At 33.9% G+C, this 19,556-nt stretch overlaps 1 protein-coding gene across 1 annotated transcript in view; it reads right to left on the reverse strand.

Moving 5' to 3' along the window:
- Positions 1-19,556, reverse strand: part of CSMD3 (CUB and Sushi multiple domains 3) — a 1,149,842-nt gene that overhangs the window by 249,255 nt on the left and 881,031 nt on the right. The window contains 2 exon segments of the mRNA XM_034668518.1: positions 11,784-11,971; positions 13,745-13,883. Of these exon segments, the coding sequence (XP_034524409.1) occupies positions 11,784-11,971; positions 13,745-13,883 (327 nt within the window).

The following is a 19,556-nucleotide window of genomic DNA, read 5'->3' on the forward strand; positions in this document are numbered from 1 at the left end:
GAAATCATTTCTTGTAACCCATCTCCTCTGGTCACTTCCCCATTTCTATCAGAGGCTGCCCATTATCAAATAGCAGCAAAATCTTTATGACATCCAAACTATGATCTTTTGGGGCAGAGAGTCTATGTTAAAGTCAAGTACTTTTATTTATTTATTTATTTATCTATTTATTTATTTTTAAGATTTTATTTATTTATTTATCTGTCAGAGAGAGGAGAAAGAGAGCGTGAGAGCACACAAGCAGGGAGAATAGCAGGCAGAGGAAGAAGCAGGCTCCCCGCTGAGCAAGGAGCCCAGGCGGGACTCCATCCCAGGACCCTGGGATCACGGCCGGAGCCAAAGGCAGATGCTTAACCGACTGAGCCACCCAGGCATCCAAAAGCCAAGTACTTTTAAAGCTAACACTAACAGACACATTGAACATTAATTCCATTCACAACAAATAAACTAAAAGTTTTCTGTGCACCCAGATAGTGAACTAAAGAGAGTGAAGAACATTTTGAAAATATGTAGAGAAACAGAATGGTCAGTTCATCCATTTTGGGGAATAAGCTCTAAAACAAATTGTTGTTAACAGATCTGGGTAATACCTTAATATTTCCATTTTATTATTACTATTATAGATTCCTTAAGGAATAGTACAAAAATTTAAGGGTTCAGGATAACACAAGTTCAGGATAACAAATGTGATTTTCTACATTAGAATTTATTTATGTTAATGGGAAGCCAGGAGGTGGGTATATCTCTGCACATGACTTTTGGAATCACTGGAATTTAAGTCAATATATCTTAGTGTTTGGCTATCACAGAAATTATTTTATTGTAAAATCTCCAACCCTAATTAATTACAACAGTAGAAATAAATATCTTCCATTCATAAAACCTTCCTGAGTTCAAAGTACTTCAACATTCATAGGAAATGAGGAGAAATTTGTGCTTTAACACTATAAAAGATTTCTCCCCACTCAACTAAAGAGGAAATGGCAGAACCAAACATTTAAATGATTTTAATAGACTATCAGAGGAATGAAGTTCTGCTTCCTTTCCTTCCTTCTTTTTTCCCAGTAAGTAATTAAGAGCCCACACTACTCAACAAACTCTGGAAATACAGCAGTGGACAATCAGAATCCATGCTGGCCAACACGGCATTTACAATTTATTAATTGTATTAAATAAATGCTTGTAACTGTAATGATTACGGCATAAGGGGAAGTATTCAGGAAACTTCCTGAAGAACTGACATCTAATCTGAGCATTGAGAGAAATGAGCTGACTAAGTGAAAGACAGACAAGGTGCGTGAGGCGGACAAGCCTGCATGTCAGATAAACCTGATACCTGAGTTTCAATCCAAAGCTAAATAACTTGATCTTCTTCCAACTGCACATACACAGATACACATACATGAAATCTGCACCCTACACATTATTCAGAATTCGAGATAAAAATCACTTCTCCATCCAACAAACTATATTTCTTCCCCAGTAAACTATTCACACAATACTGTTTTCCAAAAAGAACCAGAAGTACAGATACTCAATTTGGTCACTAAGAATGGGACTTCAGCGTTACAGGAGTCGGTTTGTTTATTTTAAAAAGGAAAACTGCACATTGAGTCTTTCCTTAAACAAGCAGGGAAACACAACATAACTTCTAGGCAGATCAGAAACCTAGCATTTATAGCTGGCCTTCGTGAAATTGAGCAAAGTCCCTTGAGAGAAAAGGAAGAACTGAAATTACTGTTTAAAAGGATTCATGTCTTTGGCAAGTGTAACCACCTCATTTTCATCTTTTGAAAAGTTTGCTTTTTCCTTCTTTAAAGTTTTCCCAATAGTTTCAGTGACTTATCTGTGAATCTATATTGCAAATGTCCTACTTTTTGAGGAAAGGGAAATTTGGCCAACAAACAAAATATATTGCCTCTGCAACAATTTTATATTGCTAGCCTCATTTTGAGAGGATTCATTTATCTCATTATTGTGTTTACATACTACATTAAATCCTTGGTGAATAGCTTTCCATGAATAATACTGTCCTTGTTTATTTCCAGGTCTGCCATAGCAATTACCTGGAAATTTTGGAAACACCTAGAGAATCTTTATGCAAAGGTCTAGGCAGTAGATGGAAAGGCGAATTGAGTTTTTGAAAAAAAAATGTGAGGCAGACAGGTTCATAGCATTATTTTTATGAATAATTAATTTTATTTGCCTTCACAGTAGTTTGCCTACTGAATAGATCCTAGGCAAAAGACTCTCTTGCCTTATATTCTCCAAATAAAGCATATAAGAAGATGTCTGCTGCAAGACATAAGTAAGCATAAGCAATAAAGCTTGTATCTTACATATGGTTTTTACAAAACTTTTACAAAGCATTATTTTTCAGAATTTTTCCACCAGCCAGTAAAGTATCCTAAATGCTTATTTTAATGAAAAAAATTGACATTAGAAAGCCATAAACTGTGCCTTGAAGAAGAGTCGGTTGAAAAAATTGAAGCTTTACTATGCTCTTATTTTCATTTTATTCCTGAAAACAGACAGATGTTGAGATAATATATAAGTTTATTATATATAACACTATGAAGTTTTTTTATCATACTTTGCACAAGACTTAGTGATAATTATGTTTGCTGAATTCATATGTAATGATTGATTTATAAATAATTTTTTTGCTGGGAGAAAAAGAACCATAAATATATTTATTGTTAAAGGGATTTTACTTCAAAATTCATTCCCACATAGAGCTATACACTCAGAAGGGACCACTACTATGAATAATGTCAGTCTGTGTATAATCAAAAGTAGTTACATGTTATTTTTGGTTTTGAAGGGTGACCAGAGTATATAATATCCAACTGCCTGTTATTTCCAGGATAGTGAACATGTGTGGATGGGCATATACCGGCTAGCATGAATTCAGCTACTAAGAACTAAGCTCCCTTCAAGATGTATATACATTATATTTCCCTCATCTGATCATAAAAGTCCCAAGAGCCCTCCCTATTGTAACCGTAAGAGTTAATCTAAGGCTAGATGTCCCTGGGTGCTTTTAGAGAATAAGTATAAGCCACACATGTATCTCTTTTATTTTGGAAAGTTTTTCTGCAATGGAAATTAAAGGATTGCCCCCAGAATACCTCAGGGTAACACAGAAATGTAATAAGTTGCTCTGTGAAAAAAATACATCAACTTAAATTGGTATGTTAATTTAGAAAGTAATTTATGTTACTGTTGAGGTTCTTAAAGCAGGTGGCTAACTTATACCACATATAAACAACCAGTCATAAGTCTTCCACTGTACATATTGGTGTCTATAAATTGGCATCCTCTGCCAGCTAAAGCATCAGCTGCCAGGAGGTCCCCTTCAGTAGCACAAAACCGTGAATATTCCCTCTCCATCAGAATCAATATATTTTGTTAAAAGAATACAAATATTACTACTATATGAGTCACATCTGTATAAATGTTATAATTAAATATTAAGATATACATATAATTAACATTGTAATCTAAAATGGTCTTAATATTAAAACAATGCATATGAAAGCACTGTTAAAACTCTAAATATTTATTCCACTGTAAATTTGTTAATATTGTATCTCACCAAAATTACAATGGAGACTAGGCCTGATTTAAAATCTTCGTGGAGACATTGCTTTAAAATTAGCCAAATGTCTCCCTTCAGCCCCAAAGTTCTACTTCTCTGATCCAGTTTACTACTGCCTATGACATAAAAGCATATCCACAATTTGCTTTACATAAGCATCAAGTGCTATTCCTTCCAGAATCCATGTTAGTAGGCTTGTGTTTTTGCAATGTTCAAATATAGCAGTGGTTCATAACACAACTACTGTGTATTTGCTCACAAACAAAAATAAGATTCAGTGTCCGTCTTCAAAGGGGAAATGGAGAGAAAGATATGAACACGAGCAGTGGTACCTGTACTCTGGTGTGAGTTCTAATATAGGTAGGTGTTGCTTTTAAATTAAAGACCTACTAAAAATATTATGTATTTAGAATGGGTCAAGTCTTAAAAGCTTTACTTTTCAGTGCCAACAAAACATGCTCAAGTGAAGGTACAGCACATGGATTACAAATGACAAAGGAAAACTCTTTTTATTATCCAGGACCTCAATGCATGTCAGTTTATTTGGGGGATGCGTATTTTATGAAAATTCTTAGATGTCTCTCTATGGCAGAAATAGACATAAGGACCACATTACTGGCTTTAAGAAACTAGACAAAGAGGTAACATTTTTTGAAATAAGGATAGGAAACAGGGAGGCTGATGAAAAAGACTGACCATGGAGACCCTGCAGTGAGGAATGGAACTTCTCCATGGATGAGAGTTGTGAGGACCAGTCCAGAGAATTAATTAGGTTGAATTTAGGGAGAGCCATGAACTCGATATTAACATCAGAAAGAAATACTATCTGGAGTATAAAAATAAGACTTCATGAAATTGTGTGTAAGTGGGCATTCGTGTAGTAGCTGAGCATGGTGGGAAGTAATTGTAGGGTCCAGGGAGAAAGACTGAAGTTCATGGCATGATTATGTATTTCTATTTGTAGTTTTATATTTTTATTCGTTTTTATTCTTAGTAGTTATAATTTATGTCACTTCCTGTAATTCTTTTTAATAATCTGATCCTTAGATTTGTCATTTGTAAAATAGGGGTAGCAATACTTACCACCTAATTCTGTTAATTTAGTATTTTGTTGCATTTATAAGTGTGCCTGCTCATAGGAAGGACAGAGAGAATTCATTAAAAAGAGCTGATTGTTGTACCTAGAATAGAGTGGGTACATAATGAATAGTTTTATCTTTTAAATTTTTGCATTTGTGGCCCTTTTCCTAAAGCAGCATAAATCTTAGGTTTTTAGAAATAATGGGACATGGGAATGGATCAATCTGGGAGACAGGAACGCACATACAGTTAGCTAAGAAAAATGTTGAGTAGGTTTTAACTCAAGTGCTTAACTACATGGATTTGGGAATGGCTACCTGGAACGTTAGGTAGAGAAAGGACTGTGAGGTCAATTCCAGTTTCCACAAGATATAATGCTAGAATTGATTAGTACCATCTGACCAAAGCATAGTAAAATTGGTGGCCTTTTTTTTTCTATATCTTTTCTCCTAGTGATCCCTGGAAATGTTTTACAATAGGACCTAGCTGTACTGACTTGCTTACAGTTTTCTTTTCTTTCTTTTCTTCTTTGCTTGCTTGCTTCCTTCTTCCTTTCTTTTTTCCTTTCCCTTCCTTTTTGTTTTTCTTTTACTTTTAAATAGGTCTTATTTAGAAGACTGTTAACTTGCAGACACAAGAAGATATTCCTAAAGAGCCAAGTTCTCTTTATAAAATGCAGGACAAAAATGTATCTCTAAGATTTCTTACATTTCAATAATGTTATTATTCTATGTTTCTAATTATGATTTTATAATTATTGATTCTATAATTATTGATTTAAAATGAGAAAACATCTCTCATAGCTGCTCAAAACCAATCAATTAAATAACTGCCACCCAATTATGATCTGTAGGCACTACTGTAAGGCATTAATTGTAAAGCAGTGAAAAATAGAGTTCTTGCTCTTAAGAAGCTTGTATTTCAGTGTATGTGTAGGGAGTTAGTGGGGAAAATGGGGGTGCATATGGTAAATAAACATGCAAATAAACAAGAAAGTGTTAGGTGATTATATAGTTATTTGACAAGAGAAAAAAATGAAATTACAGAAAAAGGAGTAGAAAGCACAAAATCAGATCTGAAAGGCAAATATGTATAAATAGAGTAAACTCAATGCACCAAGAAAGAAAAAGAAAAATATAATTCCTATGTACCTGAAAATAGGTTCCCATAATATATAAAACAAAAATGGTCAAAATTTTAAGAAAAAAATTAGAAATTAAGAATTACAGTAGAGATGCCCAAGTGTCTCGATGATTACTCGACCAAGGACATTTTTTAAAAAATAGTGAGGATATAACTATTGGAGAAATATAATTAGAGAGCTTAATTTAATGGATATATATAAAAACCTTCACCCATCAATTAAGTGGTGCTCTTTTTGCCTAGCACACAGGGACAGGCATAATAATTGACCATACCGCAGGCCATACAGCAGTCATGTCCAGGAATTGGAATCATACATATCTTACCACAGTGCAAGTAAATTAAAAATGTGTAATTACATATAGACTGAAATTAATTGACATTATTTCTAAGTAACTCTTAGGCAGAAAAAAAATCATAATGCAATTGTATTACAACAAGTTGAGAATGATTAATAATGAAGCTTGACACTTTAAAATTTTTGCAAAGCAGGTAAAGTGGTACTTAGAAAAAATTATAGCTGCAAAAGTTCATATTAGAAGAGAAAAAAATCTGAATATTAAAAAGTTTTTATTTTAATAAATTAGAAAAAAGGGAAAGCAAATCCAGAAAAAAAGGAAGGAACAAATACTATGAATAGAAGCAATATTAACACACATACTAATTAACATTAATAAAAACATACAGCAACAAATAAGGTAAGAAGATTCTGCGAGTATTTTTAGTCAATACACTTGAAAACGGGCAGAAATAATTCTTAGAAAACAGACTTCCGAAAATCTAAGATAAAGTAGAAAACCTGAATAGACATATAACCACTAAAATTCCACTACCTCAAATCACCAGTCCCTATTTTTATAGGGAATTTCTATCACATGTTTAAGAAACAGATGATTCCTATCTTATGCAAACTATTCTAAATACCAGAAAAGTACGAATTCTTCCAAAGTTAGGGGGTTGTGTAATCTTGATCAAAACTAGACAAAGACAAATAAAAGGAAGAAAAATTATAGACTAATCTCATGGTAAGTGAACAAAGATAATAAATTTTTAATTGTTGGTAATAAGCCCATGGCAATATATACTATAATTATAAAAATTTAATATTTTAGTGCACTGAAATCAGACAAGTACAATAAAAGCAAGAAAAAAAAAGGAAATTGCTTTTATCTTGGGAATGTGAAGGTGTTTTAATGTTAGAAAAAATATAATTTACCAAATTAAGAGCTTCACAAAGGAAAACCTTGTAATATTTTCAATGGCTGATGAAAAAGCAGTTGATAAGATTATTTTTTAAAGATTTTATTTATTCATTTGTCAGAGAGAGACAGAGAGAAAGCACAAGCAGAGGGCGAAACAGTCAGAGGGAGAAACGGGCTCCCTGCGGAGCAAGGAGCCCAGTGTGGGACTGGATCCCAGCACACTGGGATCATGACCTGAGCAAAAGGCAGACTGAGCCACTCAGGAGTCCCACAGTTGATAAAAATTAAACCCCATTATGATTAAGCAATTTTTAGTAAATCAGGAATGGAAGGGAACTTCCTATAATAAAATATATATCTAGATAATGTAACGTTTTGGATAAGAATGTCCATTCTGGAGCCCACTCTGAATCAAATCCTAGCTCTGCCACATGACTGGGCAAATCACTTAACATTGTGCTAAAACCTCTTCCCTCATAGAGGTAAATTATTTTTATAAGTAAATAACCTTGAAATGTCCCTGAAAACAATGAGTTAAAAAATGTTAGCCCTTATTAACATTATCCCAACCAATAGTAAATATCATACTTAAAGGTAGAACATTAGATGTATTCATTTAAAATCGGTAACGACCAAAAAAAAATCAGCAATGACAGAAGAACAATGGCTACCACTGTTTTAATTTGATGTGGTACCGAATTTCTTACCCTGAACATTAAGCCAAGAGGGCGAGGGGTGAGGGAATACACAGACTAGAAAAACAAAAACAAAAAACAGAGCTGTCACTGTTGGCATAGAAAATCCAAAATAAAATCCAAAAAAAAATTATAACTAATGAAAGAGCTAAGCAAGTTTGCTAGAGACTAAGTAACTACAAAAATCCATGTATTAGCAACAACCAGTAAAATCTAATAAAACTTGATTAATTACAATGGAAACTACAGGGCATTTACGATTCAGATGAGAAAAAATTATAAAGAAAATTATAAAACTATTACTGAAAGACAATGAGGAAGGTATGAGTAAATTGAGAGAGATGCCACAGTAATAGATGAAAAGATTAAATACCATACATACTTAAATTTATTCTAAATAATTTATAAATACAATGCAGTCCTCAGTCAAATTCAACAGACAGAGAGAACTTAATTCTAAAATCAAAACAGAAGATAAAAAGGCTAATAGACACCAAGACAATTTTGAAGAAGGATAAGGTTGGATACTCTGCCTACCTTATATCAGTACTTATTTTAAAGCTATAGAGAGAAGTCTTGGCCTAGGGATAGAAAAACAGGCCAAATAGAACAGAATAGAGAACTCATTAACAGTGATATAGAAACTTGATATTTGACAGCAGTAGCATTGTCTTGTCAATAAATGGTGCTTAGATCACTGATTATCCACAACAACAAAAAAATAAAATTAGATTCCTAGCCTACACAAAAATATAATCCACATATATGAAAGAGATTTAAAATGTAAAGCAAAGCTTTAAAACTTTTGGAAAAGTTGAGGAAAATGCCTTTATGACCTCATAATAATGAAGGATTTTTAAATCAATCAAGGGATAAAAAGCAGACCATGAAGAAAAGTAAAGGATAAATACTGATATTTAAAACTTTTGTATAGCAAAAAAAAAACAGAAATAGAGTGAAACTGCTTGCCAAAGATAGTGGTGAGATTTTTACTACAAACAGAAAATGAATAAAGGATTAATATCCATAATATAAAAAGGATTTCCTATAAATAAAAAAAAAAGAAACAGGCAACCTACTAGAAAAATGTGCAACAGGAGAAATATGCAATTAACAAAAGGAAGCCTCAGTACGAAAATAGGAAAAAATGCTCAACTTACTAGTAATTGTAGAAATGACAATAAAAATGACTATAAGATAACATTTAATACTCATGAGACTGACAACTTTCAAGCATGATAAGAGCACTGGTTTCTCAAAAATGTGGGGTTTTTTGAAATCATTTTCTTGAAAAGGTATCTGGTGCAGTGTTTACAACAGCCAAAACATGGGAACAACCAAGTGTCTGTCAACGGATGAATGAATAAAGAAAATGTGGTACATATATGATGGAATATTCAGCCATCAAAAAAGGAAGTCCTGCCATTTGTGACAGCGCATATGGACATTGAGAGTTTTATGCTAAGTGAAGTAAGTCAAACTAAGACAAATGCTGTGTGGTCTTCCTTATATGTATAACCCCGAGAGACAAACCAAACTCATAGATACAGAGAACAGATTGGTGTTTGCCAGAAGTCAGGATGGCTGTTGGGTAAAACAGGTGAAGGTGATCAAAAGGTTCACACTTCCATTTATAAGATAAGTCCTGGGGATGTAATATATAGCATAGTGACTATAGTTAACAATAGTGTATTGTATATTTGCAAATTACTAAGAGAATGGATCTTAAAAGTTCTCATCACATAGACACACAAAAGATATATGTAGCTACGGATGTTGCCTAAACATTGTGGTAATCATTTCACAATATATACATATATCAAATCATTATGTTGTAAACCTAAAATTAATAAACTAGTATGATGTTATGTGTCAATCATATCTCAATTTTTAAAAAAATGTGAAGTTTCTGAAATGCTTTCTTAGCTGTTGAGAATATAAATTGGTACAACCTCGTCTGAGAATAACTTGGCAATATGAAGTTAGGTTCAAGAGTTTCATAGCCCTTCAGAGGGGAGGGGGTGGGGGAAGGGGATAGCCTGGTGATGGGTAGTAGGGAGGGCACGTATTGCATGGTGCACTGGGTGTTATACGCAACTAATGAAGCATCAAACTTTACATCGGAATCTGGGGATGTACTGTATGGTGATTAACACAATATAATAAAATAAAATTAAATTAAAAAAAAAAAAAGAGTTTCATAGCCTTTGACCCAGTATTCCCACTCATAGGTATATAATAGGTATCTTAGAAAGACTCTCAGAATTATGTTCAAGAAGGCAAGCAAAAGAATGTTCATTTCATTATGATTCATTTCTGGCATTGAAAAACTGAAACAATTTAAGTGTCTATAAGAAAAATTTATAAATTAACTGTGGTATAGTCATGTGATAGAATCTCATAAAGAAATTAATGAACTAAGTCTACATGTGTTTATTATTGATAAATCTCAAAAACAGTGTAATGGGACAAAAACAATTTTCACAAGTATATGTACATGATGGAAATAGAACATTTTTATGGAAATAGGACGAAGGATGTATACATATAGAAAATGTGAAAATACCTAGAAGCATACATACATGAAAAAAAATAAGCACCAAATTCAGAATTAGGAGGGCACTACTATCAAAAGGGTAGGACTAAAAATGGTCTTGAGTGCTCATAATGGTTTGCCTGGATAGGCAGCTAGCTGGGTCCTGCCTGTCTGGTATGCGGAGGCCCTTCCACATGGAGAGATTGGTATGGTGCTTAAGTTCAACCTTGCATGAGACCAATGCTTCCTAACTAATAGTTAGAAAGCCTAAACTTCTCCAGAGTTCTCTGGTTTGGAGCAGCCAGCATTTGCAGAGAGCCCCAATAAATAGCTGGCAACACAAATCCTGTCTAGTGTCACGCAGCTTGTAAATTCTTTCACTGATAAGGCTATTTTCTTACTTTTCTCTGAAAGTGAGAGACTCATAGAGGGCTCAACCTTTCCAATGTAATGAAATCCACATCATGTCTATATCCAGTAGATAACATGGCCTTGGCATGCAATTTCTAAATTTTGTTGGAGCTACTGGAGGCTTCCAAGCATTGTATATTGATAACTTGTGAGATTTCCCTTTCCCTACAAAAGCCTTCCTTAAACCATGCCATGTAAAGTTGTGGAATTCATCTTTACTTCTTATGACAGACCTGAAGAGACATACCCCCTGTTCTATGGCAAATGCAAAAGGAGTTTTGAGTATATATTTAATATTATATTTCCTAAGACAAGAATAAAGAGTTCTGAAGCGAAGATGACACAATATTAAGGTTTGTCATGTTGGATGGTAGATACTATGAAGTTTGTTTGTTACTCTGTATAATCTTCAGTTATTGAAAATATTTCAAAATGAAAAAAAGGCCAAGTAGTAACAAATCCAAAATATGTACTTTTAGTACTCAACTGATAACTTGAGATAAATTATCAGTATATATACATTTTTGAACTCAATTATTGAAAAAAATTTAAATTTAAACAACTAAGATCTATTTTTTCTTTTAGAATAAAAGTTAAGAAAAATATATTTATAAACATCCATAAGCATTGTAATTCATTTAAATATTTGCAGAAATATTCTAAAATATTATAATTATTATATTTTATTCTCCCTATTCAGAATATTGACACATTTAAATATCTTTAGACATTTTCTGAAACGTAATTATCAGTATACTTTGTGCTCCTTATCACTGAGAGTAGTATCTGAATAAAGATGAGTGAGTCTTCAGTTTCCAAAAAATTTGTTGTTGTTGTTTTTTTAATATTCTGTGGTCTTAGCCAACTACCACAGTGTACTAATTGCTAATTTGTTTGCCTGATACATTTCCTTTGGTAGTAATTAGGGAAATGCTAATTTCCTTCTCACTGATAGGAAAAGTCTACAGTGAGAGCCCTTTTATAAGATGAATTGTAGATAGGCTGCATTAAGAAATACACAGATAACTAACCACTGACAATGGCCAATACAGAATTATTCTCCTGTATAAAATACAATCTAAATCATGCTGCTGAAATCAAATGTTCACATTTACCTTTATATTCTAAATGAAATCCAGTGTAACTAACAGATCCATCACTCCGAAAAGCCAAATGCATAGTATTTGAGCTGCTTTCTATTCTCTCCGGTAACTTGCTGTCTTGAAAACTTCCAATCAGTGGGCTATTACTGTCTGGTCCATCATATATATAGAGGAAGTCATAGTTAGGTTCTATGCTAAAACTAAAAAGAGAGAGGGAGAAAGAGAGAAAAGGAATTTGAATGATTACTGCTAAGGTGTTAGATGTAATAGTCAATAATCATATATTAATTCAGTCAATCTCTTTAAAAATAAAAGATCCTGTCAATAATAAACTAAGCTGAAAATTTACCTGGCAACAGCACATTGAATATGAATATCAAAGCAGTGAAAAAGAGAAAAGACATCTTGATATTTTCAAATATTTCTAAGTTGTTACTGTGTCTACAGAGAATACAAATGATAGTAAGGCAATTTCTAATGAAAGGTTACTGGGTTTAGAATCAGAGACACAAGTTCAAGCCTTGCTTCTGCCCTTATTAGCTACATATCCTTATGTAAGATACTTTATATCTGTAAAACATGGAGGACAACATCTATTTTAAAATTTTTTCATCAGATATTTTGCATCATGTCAGTGATCTCCCCAAATGACACAGCTGGAAATCAAATCTAAGTCGTGCATTTCATCTAATACAGGCTTCTACCACTCATTTATTAACTACAATAATTTTTTAAGTCCACTAAGGCTGGTATCATTCAAATTGACATTTCTAATGTCTGTACTGCCATTTCCTCAACTGTAAAAGTGAATATAATAACCTCAACAAGTTGTCTTATAACTGAGTCCTGCCATGTAACTAACATTATCATCACTGTTGCTGTGTTATTACTAATTATCAATATATTGCTACAAATTATAGAAATAAAAAGTCTGTATATTACACTTTTACAAATTTTTATGAGTTCAAATTGCTTTTAAACCTGGTTTCAATATATTAGAAAAAAGTACCTATTTAACCTTAATATTTTACATAAATACCAAGCAGCTTGAACCCACCAGCAGAAGGAGAGGTTGTGTTGCTAGAACCAATGTACACCAATGGACAAAGCAAGTTAGGAACATTTCTACTTAAAGAACTCTTTGAGTTGCTGATACCTATCCCCTCCCATTGAAATATTATGGGAAGGGGTTAGACCAGGTTTTGTGACAACAGCTATAAGTTCCATTTGAAGAAACAGGTTCATTCCAAAAAATAACCTACCCGAAGTAACACAGATATGGTGGCAGAGTTTGAGCTCAAAGTCAGCCACCTTCTTTCCCACACAGAAAGCTGAATCCTCTGCTATTTCAGTACCAAGCCTACCCTGCAATCGACATTACTAACCAACAAATGTAAATTCTGGAACATTCCCATGCAAAGCTCTATCATGAGACAAGTTATGCCGAGAAATCATATGGGAATGATTCATCTCTCCTCTGTCAGCTTGACTTAATGAGATCACCATAAAAATAACAGGTAGAATACATGTTTTCAGAAGCTGAATGGTAATGCTGCACATATGGGTGATTTTGGGTGGCACACAAACAGGAGGAAAAAATCCCGGAAATATTGACCTTTTAATCTTGATGTTTGGGGAAAACTGAATTTTTTTGAAGCAGCGATGGTAAATACAGGAAGAGAGGAAAGGTTATAAAGAGATCACATTTCATGAGAGACAATAAACCACTTGAGCTTTAACCTGCTTCCTCTACACTGAAATCTGGAGAAGATGCTCACCCACTAGCCTTCAGAGCTACACCAGCATCTATACTATTACACGAGGCTTTGCAAACTGCTGATTGCAAAACACTACTACTGGAATTAATGAAAATTAATTAAAATGTCATATATAGAAATAAAACTTTGCAAATACTAAGGTAAATGGCAGGAAAAGATTTTTGTTTTTAAATGTGGAAATGTACAGGAACTCACCTGATAAATGCCAAGGAGATAACATAGTCAGTGTTGACAGTGATAGTCCAGTCACAGTCTCTGCTATGGGGATATGGATGAGGGAAATTTGGTGAAAGAATAAAGCCTGAAGATCCTGTTAAATTGCCTCCACAGGGTGCTTTAATTTAAACAAACAAACAAACAACCCCTTAAGTGATTAATAACATTTATTAGCTATCAATATTTGTGTAAACACTTCTCTAAAAAATTCAGATTTCATACACATCTGATTTTTTCTAGTATTGGATGGTTGAGAATGCTGTATTACCTTTCAAGAAAGACCATGAAGATATTAAAGACATATGTACATAGTTACATTGAATTTAGCTTCTTCACTGGCTTCAAAAGACAAGAAATGACATATGTACTTCCCTCCCCTTCTAATACTATTTTGTTTCATGTAAAAGATAAGCATTGAGAAGAAGGGTATAGGTGGTTTTCCCATGGTTGCTAAGAACAAATATGAGCTTGCAGGATAAAGTTAGAAACAAAACAAAGCAAAACAAAATATCTAATAAGTGGAATAATGGGACATGAGATACTCGGCTCATTTTCACATCTTTCCTGGTACTTTTTTTTTTTTAAATGTATTTATGGAGGAAGAGACTTTGACAATAGTGAATGAGTGAGAATGGGTAATTATCTGTGAACCTATAGCACTTTACAATAAAACACTCTTATACTGAATGTTACCATATCCCTAAATTTTAGTTGTCTGACTTGTTGATGAAAATAGACAGATACTACAGTTATTACAGCCCCCAAACAAAGGTGTCTGTAACACTTCAAAGAAAAGGCTCCAAAACTTGTCAGTGAAATTCAAAGAATATATTCTTTAAGGGCTTATTGTTGAAGTCTGTGTTTAACAGTTTGTGATAGAAAATAATGTAATATATATAGAAATGACAGCTTCAGAAAAAAAAAGAGTCATGAAAATAGGGAGGACCCCAGCGGTGGAGTGGGACAGTGGGGATATAAATACATACACACACACACACACACACACACACACACACACACACGAGAGAGAGAGAAAGAGAGAGAGATAGAGACAGATTCAGATCACATTCTCATGATGTCTCAGACATGTAATCAGCACACCAACATTCTTCTCTTATCTGAGTTTTAAAATTATAGATTTCTGAAATAAATTTTACCATTCAGTTATAAGACATTTTAGATTCTTTTGACAGCATCCAACTGGTTTTGGAGGAAGGAGAATTTTGGTTCTAGCAACATTTCAGATCTCTGTTCTATGCAAAATCATCACTATAATTTGGTAATGTCTGCTGTCTAAATTACGGATGTCCGCTAGTACTTTTCTCCATGCCCCTCCACTACCCTTGCCTCAGCATCTCAGTGACAGTAGATAACCTCAGCCCTCAGACTTAATTTATTCACCACTGCTTACCTATCATCTGCACATCTTTGTGGATCTTATCAAATGATTAGACATAAGTATGTCAATTTTCTGTAGTCTTCTATCTTCAAATTTCAATGTCTCCTGAATATTTCTCTCTACAATCAGAGGATAAAGGTTCCCTCCTATTAATCAGGATAATACCCTCAACCTGGTCACATAATCGCTCTTCCTTCTCTGGAATCTTGGTTCATTTATCACCTTCAATCTCTCTGGCTTCATCCCCTTTGTCCACAGACATGTTCAGAGGTCTTTCACCCAAAAAAATAAAACAAAGTTCCTTATGACCTATTTCTTTTCACTGTTTTTTTTCAACTAAAAATGTTGAATTTTACCTGATGATTAAGAAATGCCCTCACCCTTTTGTGTTTGGTTAAATGGACTTAATGTGAGGAAGCACCTTTCCCCATATGACTGAGATAGAACTCACTTATCATGTATTAGACAGGACCCCTTAAAGAAATCCCCTTATTTTCCTGTGATAAGACCCTGTAGAGTTCCATTCTTTGACTCAAACTATTAGCTGAATTCACTCATTAATCAGAATAAGAGGCTTGTAACCAAACTTTAGTTAAGCTTCCATTTTTCCTCTGAGTCCCTGAACTTTGGTCCACCCTCAGCCTTGAGCCAGCCCACAACACCTCCTAAGGACAGGATGGACGTGGAAGACATCATTCTCTGCTCTACTGATGGATTGAGCCACCCTTTCATCCCATTTCCCTACACCTGGTTCTTTCTAACCTTATATACTCCACTCTATACAAGAAGAATCCCTTTTGCCTAACTCTTGAGATGCTTGTAAATCTTACGGTCACACTATTCTCCCTATCACAATTGTTCCCCCCACAATACCCACACTGTAATAGTTCTTTATAAATTAAAGTCTCTCCTTATTTATTTATGATTTGTTTTTTATTTTACAACTAAGTCATTTGAAAAGGAATTCTAATCTCATTGGCTCTTTCTTCACGTGGGTGTTGTATTTACTTAGAGGCAGACTAATATGATTAGCAAAGCAGGTCACCGCCAGGAAAAAAATTTCCCAGAAAAGCACCAAAGTATTCATCCTAAGAAAACTTATCTTTGGGTTTAGAATTGTTTTTCTTTTAAATTATGTTTATAGAGACACAATAACCATTTTATTGCTTACAGACTCTAGATGGCTTTATTAGGTTCTTCTCACCTCTCATTCCCTCTCCAAACATTGCTATCCCCCTTAGCCTCCTTGTCCCTAACACAATCACTCACTAGCCTACCGTGGAATGACTTTTGTACTGATTCCTTTTATTTTTCTCATCATATCTGTATCCTTTCTTTGGGGTTGACTTTCACCTTAAATTCACTCTCCTTGTTGGAACTCCATTTCTAATTTTCTTCTAGTGTCTTTGTAAAGACCTCAGTTTTATTGCTACATGTGTCTTTTTCTACTTCACCTAATAATTTTAGTATTCTCCTGAGTTCTTTCCCTAGTTATCTCTGATTTCTGCTCTGTTACATTCTTCCATATTGACCATATCCAATTTTTTAATTCTAAGCCATATGCCCAAATGCTCACTAGCTATCTCTACCTGATAGTCTATGGGCACATCAAACACAGAGTATCTGACATATCCAAACCTCAACACAAATTTGTTTCTTCTTTTGTATTTCGAAGTTGTTTGATTAGTGCGATCATCCACCTAATTCCCAAGCTGGAGGCTTAAAATTCTTCTCTTTTCCTTGCTGCATCCATGTGCCAATCCATCAAGAAGCGCTACTAAGACTCTACGTTATAGATCCTCATAGATATATTTCAACCTATTCCTCTTTCCTTCCCTGCTACCATATTTCTAGATCTGATTCTTACCTGCCTCCTGAATTATTGCAATGGCTTCTTGTTTCCAATGCCTCCGGTTTCCTCCAATTCATCTTTCTCCCAATAAAAACATCCAATCGTACTATGCCTATGCATATAATTCTGCAGCTGTTTCACATTGTCTGCATGATAATGCCTCAACTCCAGTACAATTTTAATGACCTGACTGTTGCAACCTTACCAATTGCATCAACCACCACTCTAGACACATAATTTATACTCGAATACTATCAAACTACTTCTAGTTCCTGGCACTTCTATGCTTTTGCCAATGCTATTCATTTCTGCTCAAATGTTTTTTCTCTTCTACATGTAGAGAACCCTTATGTTTCAAGATTTGTCACTGCCTCCCAAAGGTTTTCCTGGAAATTCCCAGCCTGGACTCTACTTCAGCTCTCTTCATCTTTCTCTAGTATGCACAACAACCTCTATCTCCATCATTTCCCTTACCATATGTACTTAAATATTACATTCAGGTGTCTGCATTCATCACTAATCTGTAAGCTAAAGAGTGTTTTGTATGTTATTTTACACTAGGATTCAGCACATACTACACATTCCATAAAAGTTTTTAGAATTGCTAGTGGCTTCTTGTATTGATTATGAAAATACAAAAAAAAATGTGGAATGACTTAACAATCTAATTTGTAGCTGTGTATTTTGATTAAATAATAGCATATTTTGCCTTAAGAACTTATAAACTTATATGAATTTGAAAAAAATAGAAAAATATACGTAATAATGGCAAATGTATATATGTATGGATATATGTATAAAAGACAAGAATGATAGCAAAATGTTCTCTGTGTTATTTTTTTTCCCTTTTTAAGATTTTATTTTAGGAGCACCTGGGTGGCTCAGATGGTTGGGTGTCTACCTTCAGCTCAGGTCATGATCCCAGGGTCTCCTGGGATCTAGCTCCGCATCGGGCTCCCTCTCCTTCTATTGCTCCCCCTGATTGTGCTCTCTTACTCTCTCTGTCAAATAAAACAAATAAAACTTTTTTTAAAAAAATATTTTATTTTATTTATTTGAAAGAGAGTGAGCGAGAGAAAGAGTAGGAGCAGAGGGAGGGGGAGAAGCAAACTCCCCTACGGAGCAGGGAGTCCAATGTGGGGCTCAATCCCAGGACCCGGGATCATGACCTGAGCCAAAAGCAGACACTTAACCCACTGAGCCACCCAGGCACCCTGGTCTTTTTCATTGTCAGAAATCATATACACCTGCATGTGTCCATATATATGTTTATATCCTTTATCATAAAAGATGTAGGGAATTTTTTAAAAAGATATAGGAAAATATATTACATTTTTAAAGTATCTTAGTGGATATTTTCCATGATCATACTATAATTTAAGCATAAGACCATCTAAAAATTATTTTGATTCCATTATATAAGTTATTTACCAGAGTTTTCCCAATATAGTTCATTGTTGTAGTTGATTTTGGAAATCTACAAAAGCTACTGAGACAAGTAGAGATATTATCTGACATGTGTATATCCCAAATATTGAGTAAAGAAAATTTTGCCTTAAAAAGACTAAATTTTGAATAGCATTTGGAAAATACATTTTTATTTTTATGCATCTAATCATCAAGCATCCAGAATAAGATTCTCCTTAAGTTAAATGGATTTATGAATTAAATTTTTAGTTAGGTTCCATGGAATTCTGACATAAATGATTTATTCTGAGTGTCATTTCTCAAAAGGCAGTTACACAGGCAACTACTGATAACTATTTTCCAATCTTCTTAATTTTTTCCACCCCATTTAGGTTTATTTGTGTATACAGACTTTAGCAGCAGCCCACCCACACTAATGTCTTTGTTATTTACCTTCATATCAAGTGCTATTACTTTCCCTCTGGCAATGTCAAAGTAATCTTCACACTGTCAATTTTGTTGTAATGAATTCTATTAACTTTCTTAAAGATGATGTCCTTCTATTTGGTAGTTGCTTAAAGGCTAACTACTTCTGTATGCAAGCAAAATGCTTTATACTCCAGGGTCTGAGACATAGACTTATGGAGTTTCTAAAAAGTTCAGGGTTTAATCTTTGGCATAGTATTTCCGATCATGGAGTTCTTTCTTATCAGTTTCAGAGGTCAAGATTTGTGCAGCCTTAGCAATTTTTCAGACTTTTTTTTTTTTTTAGGTTATTTTCTTCCTCAGAGAAGCTCTAATGCATATCTTCTCCTCAAGCTATCTTTTCCTACCAAAAAATAATACACAGCACCATAATCCATAAAAATACTTTCCACAACTGGCTCAATTTAAGAAAGATTTAGTGTTTCACTATTTTTTCCCCTAGAATTAGGACGTGCAAGCTGAAGTCTTGTCCACAAATGGAATTTTATAATAGCCTATCAAAAACCTCTTTCATCCTTTATGTTTTGTATTTTAGTGTTTTCTAGAATTTTAGTGTAAGGCTGTTGGATATTTTAGGATTCTTTTTTTTTTTTTATAATTAATTTTATTTTATTATATTATGTTAATCACCATACAGTACATCCCCT

The sequence above is a fragment of the Ailuropoda melanoleuca genome, chromosome 9, assembly GCF_002007445.2.
Source record: "Ailuropoda melanoleuca isolate Jingjing chromosome 9, ASM200744v2, whole genome shotgun sequence".
Taxonomy (NCBI): domain Eukaryota; kingdom Metazoa; phylum Chordata; class Mammalia; order Carnivora; family Ursidae; genus Ailuropoda; species Ailuropoda melanoleuca.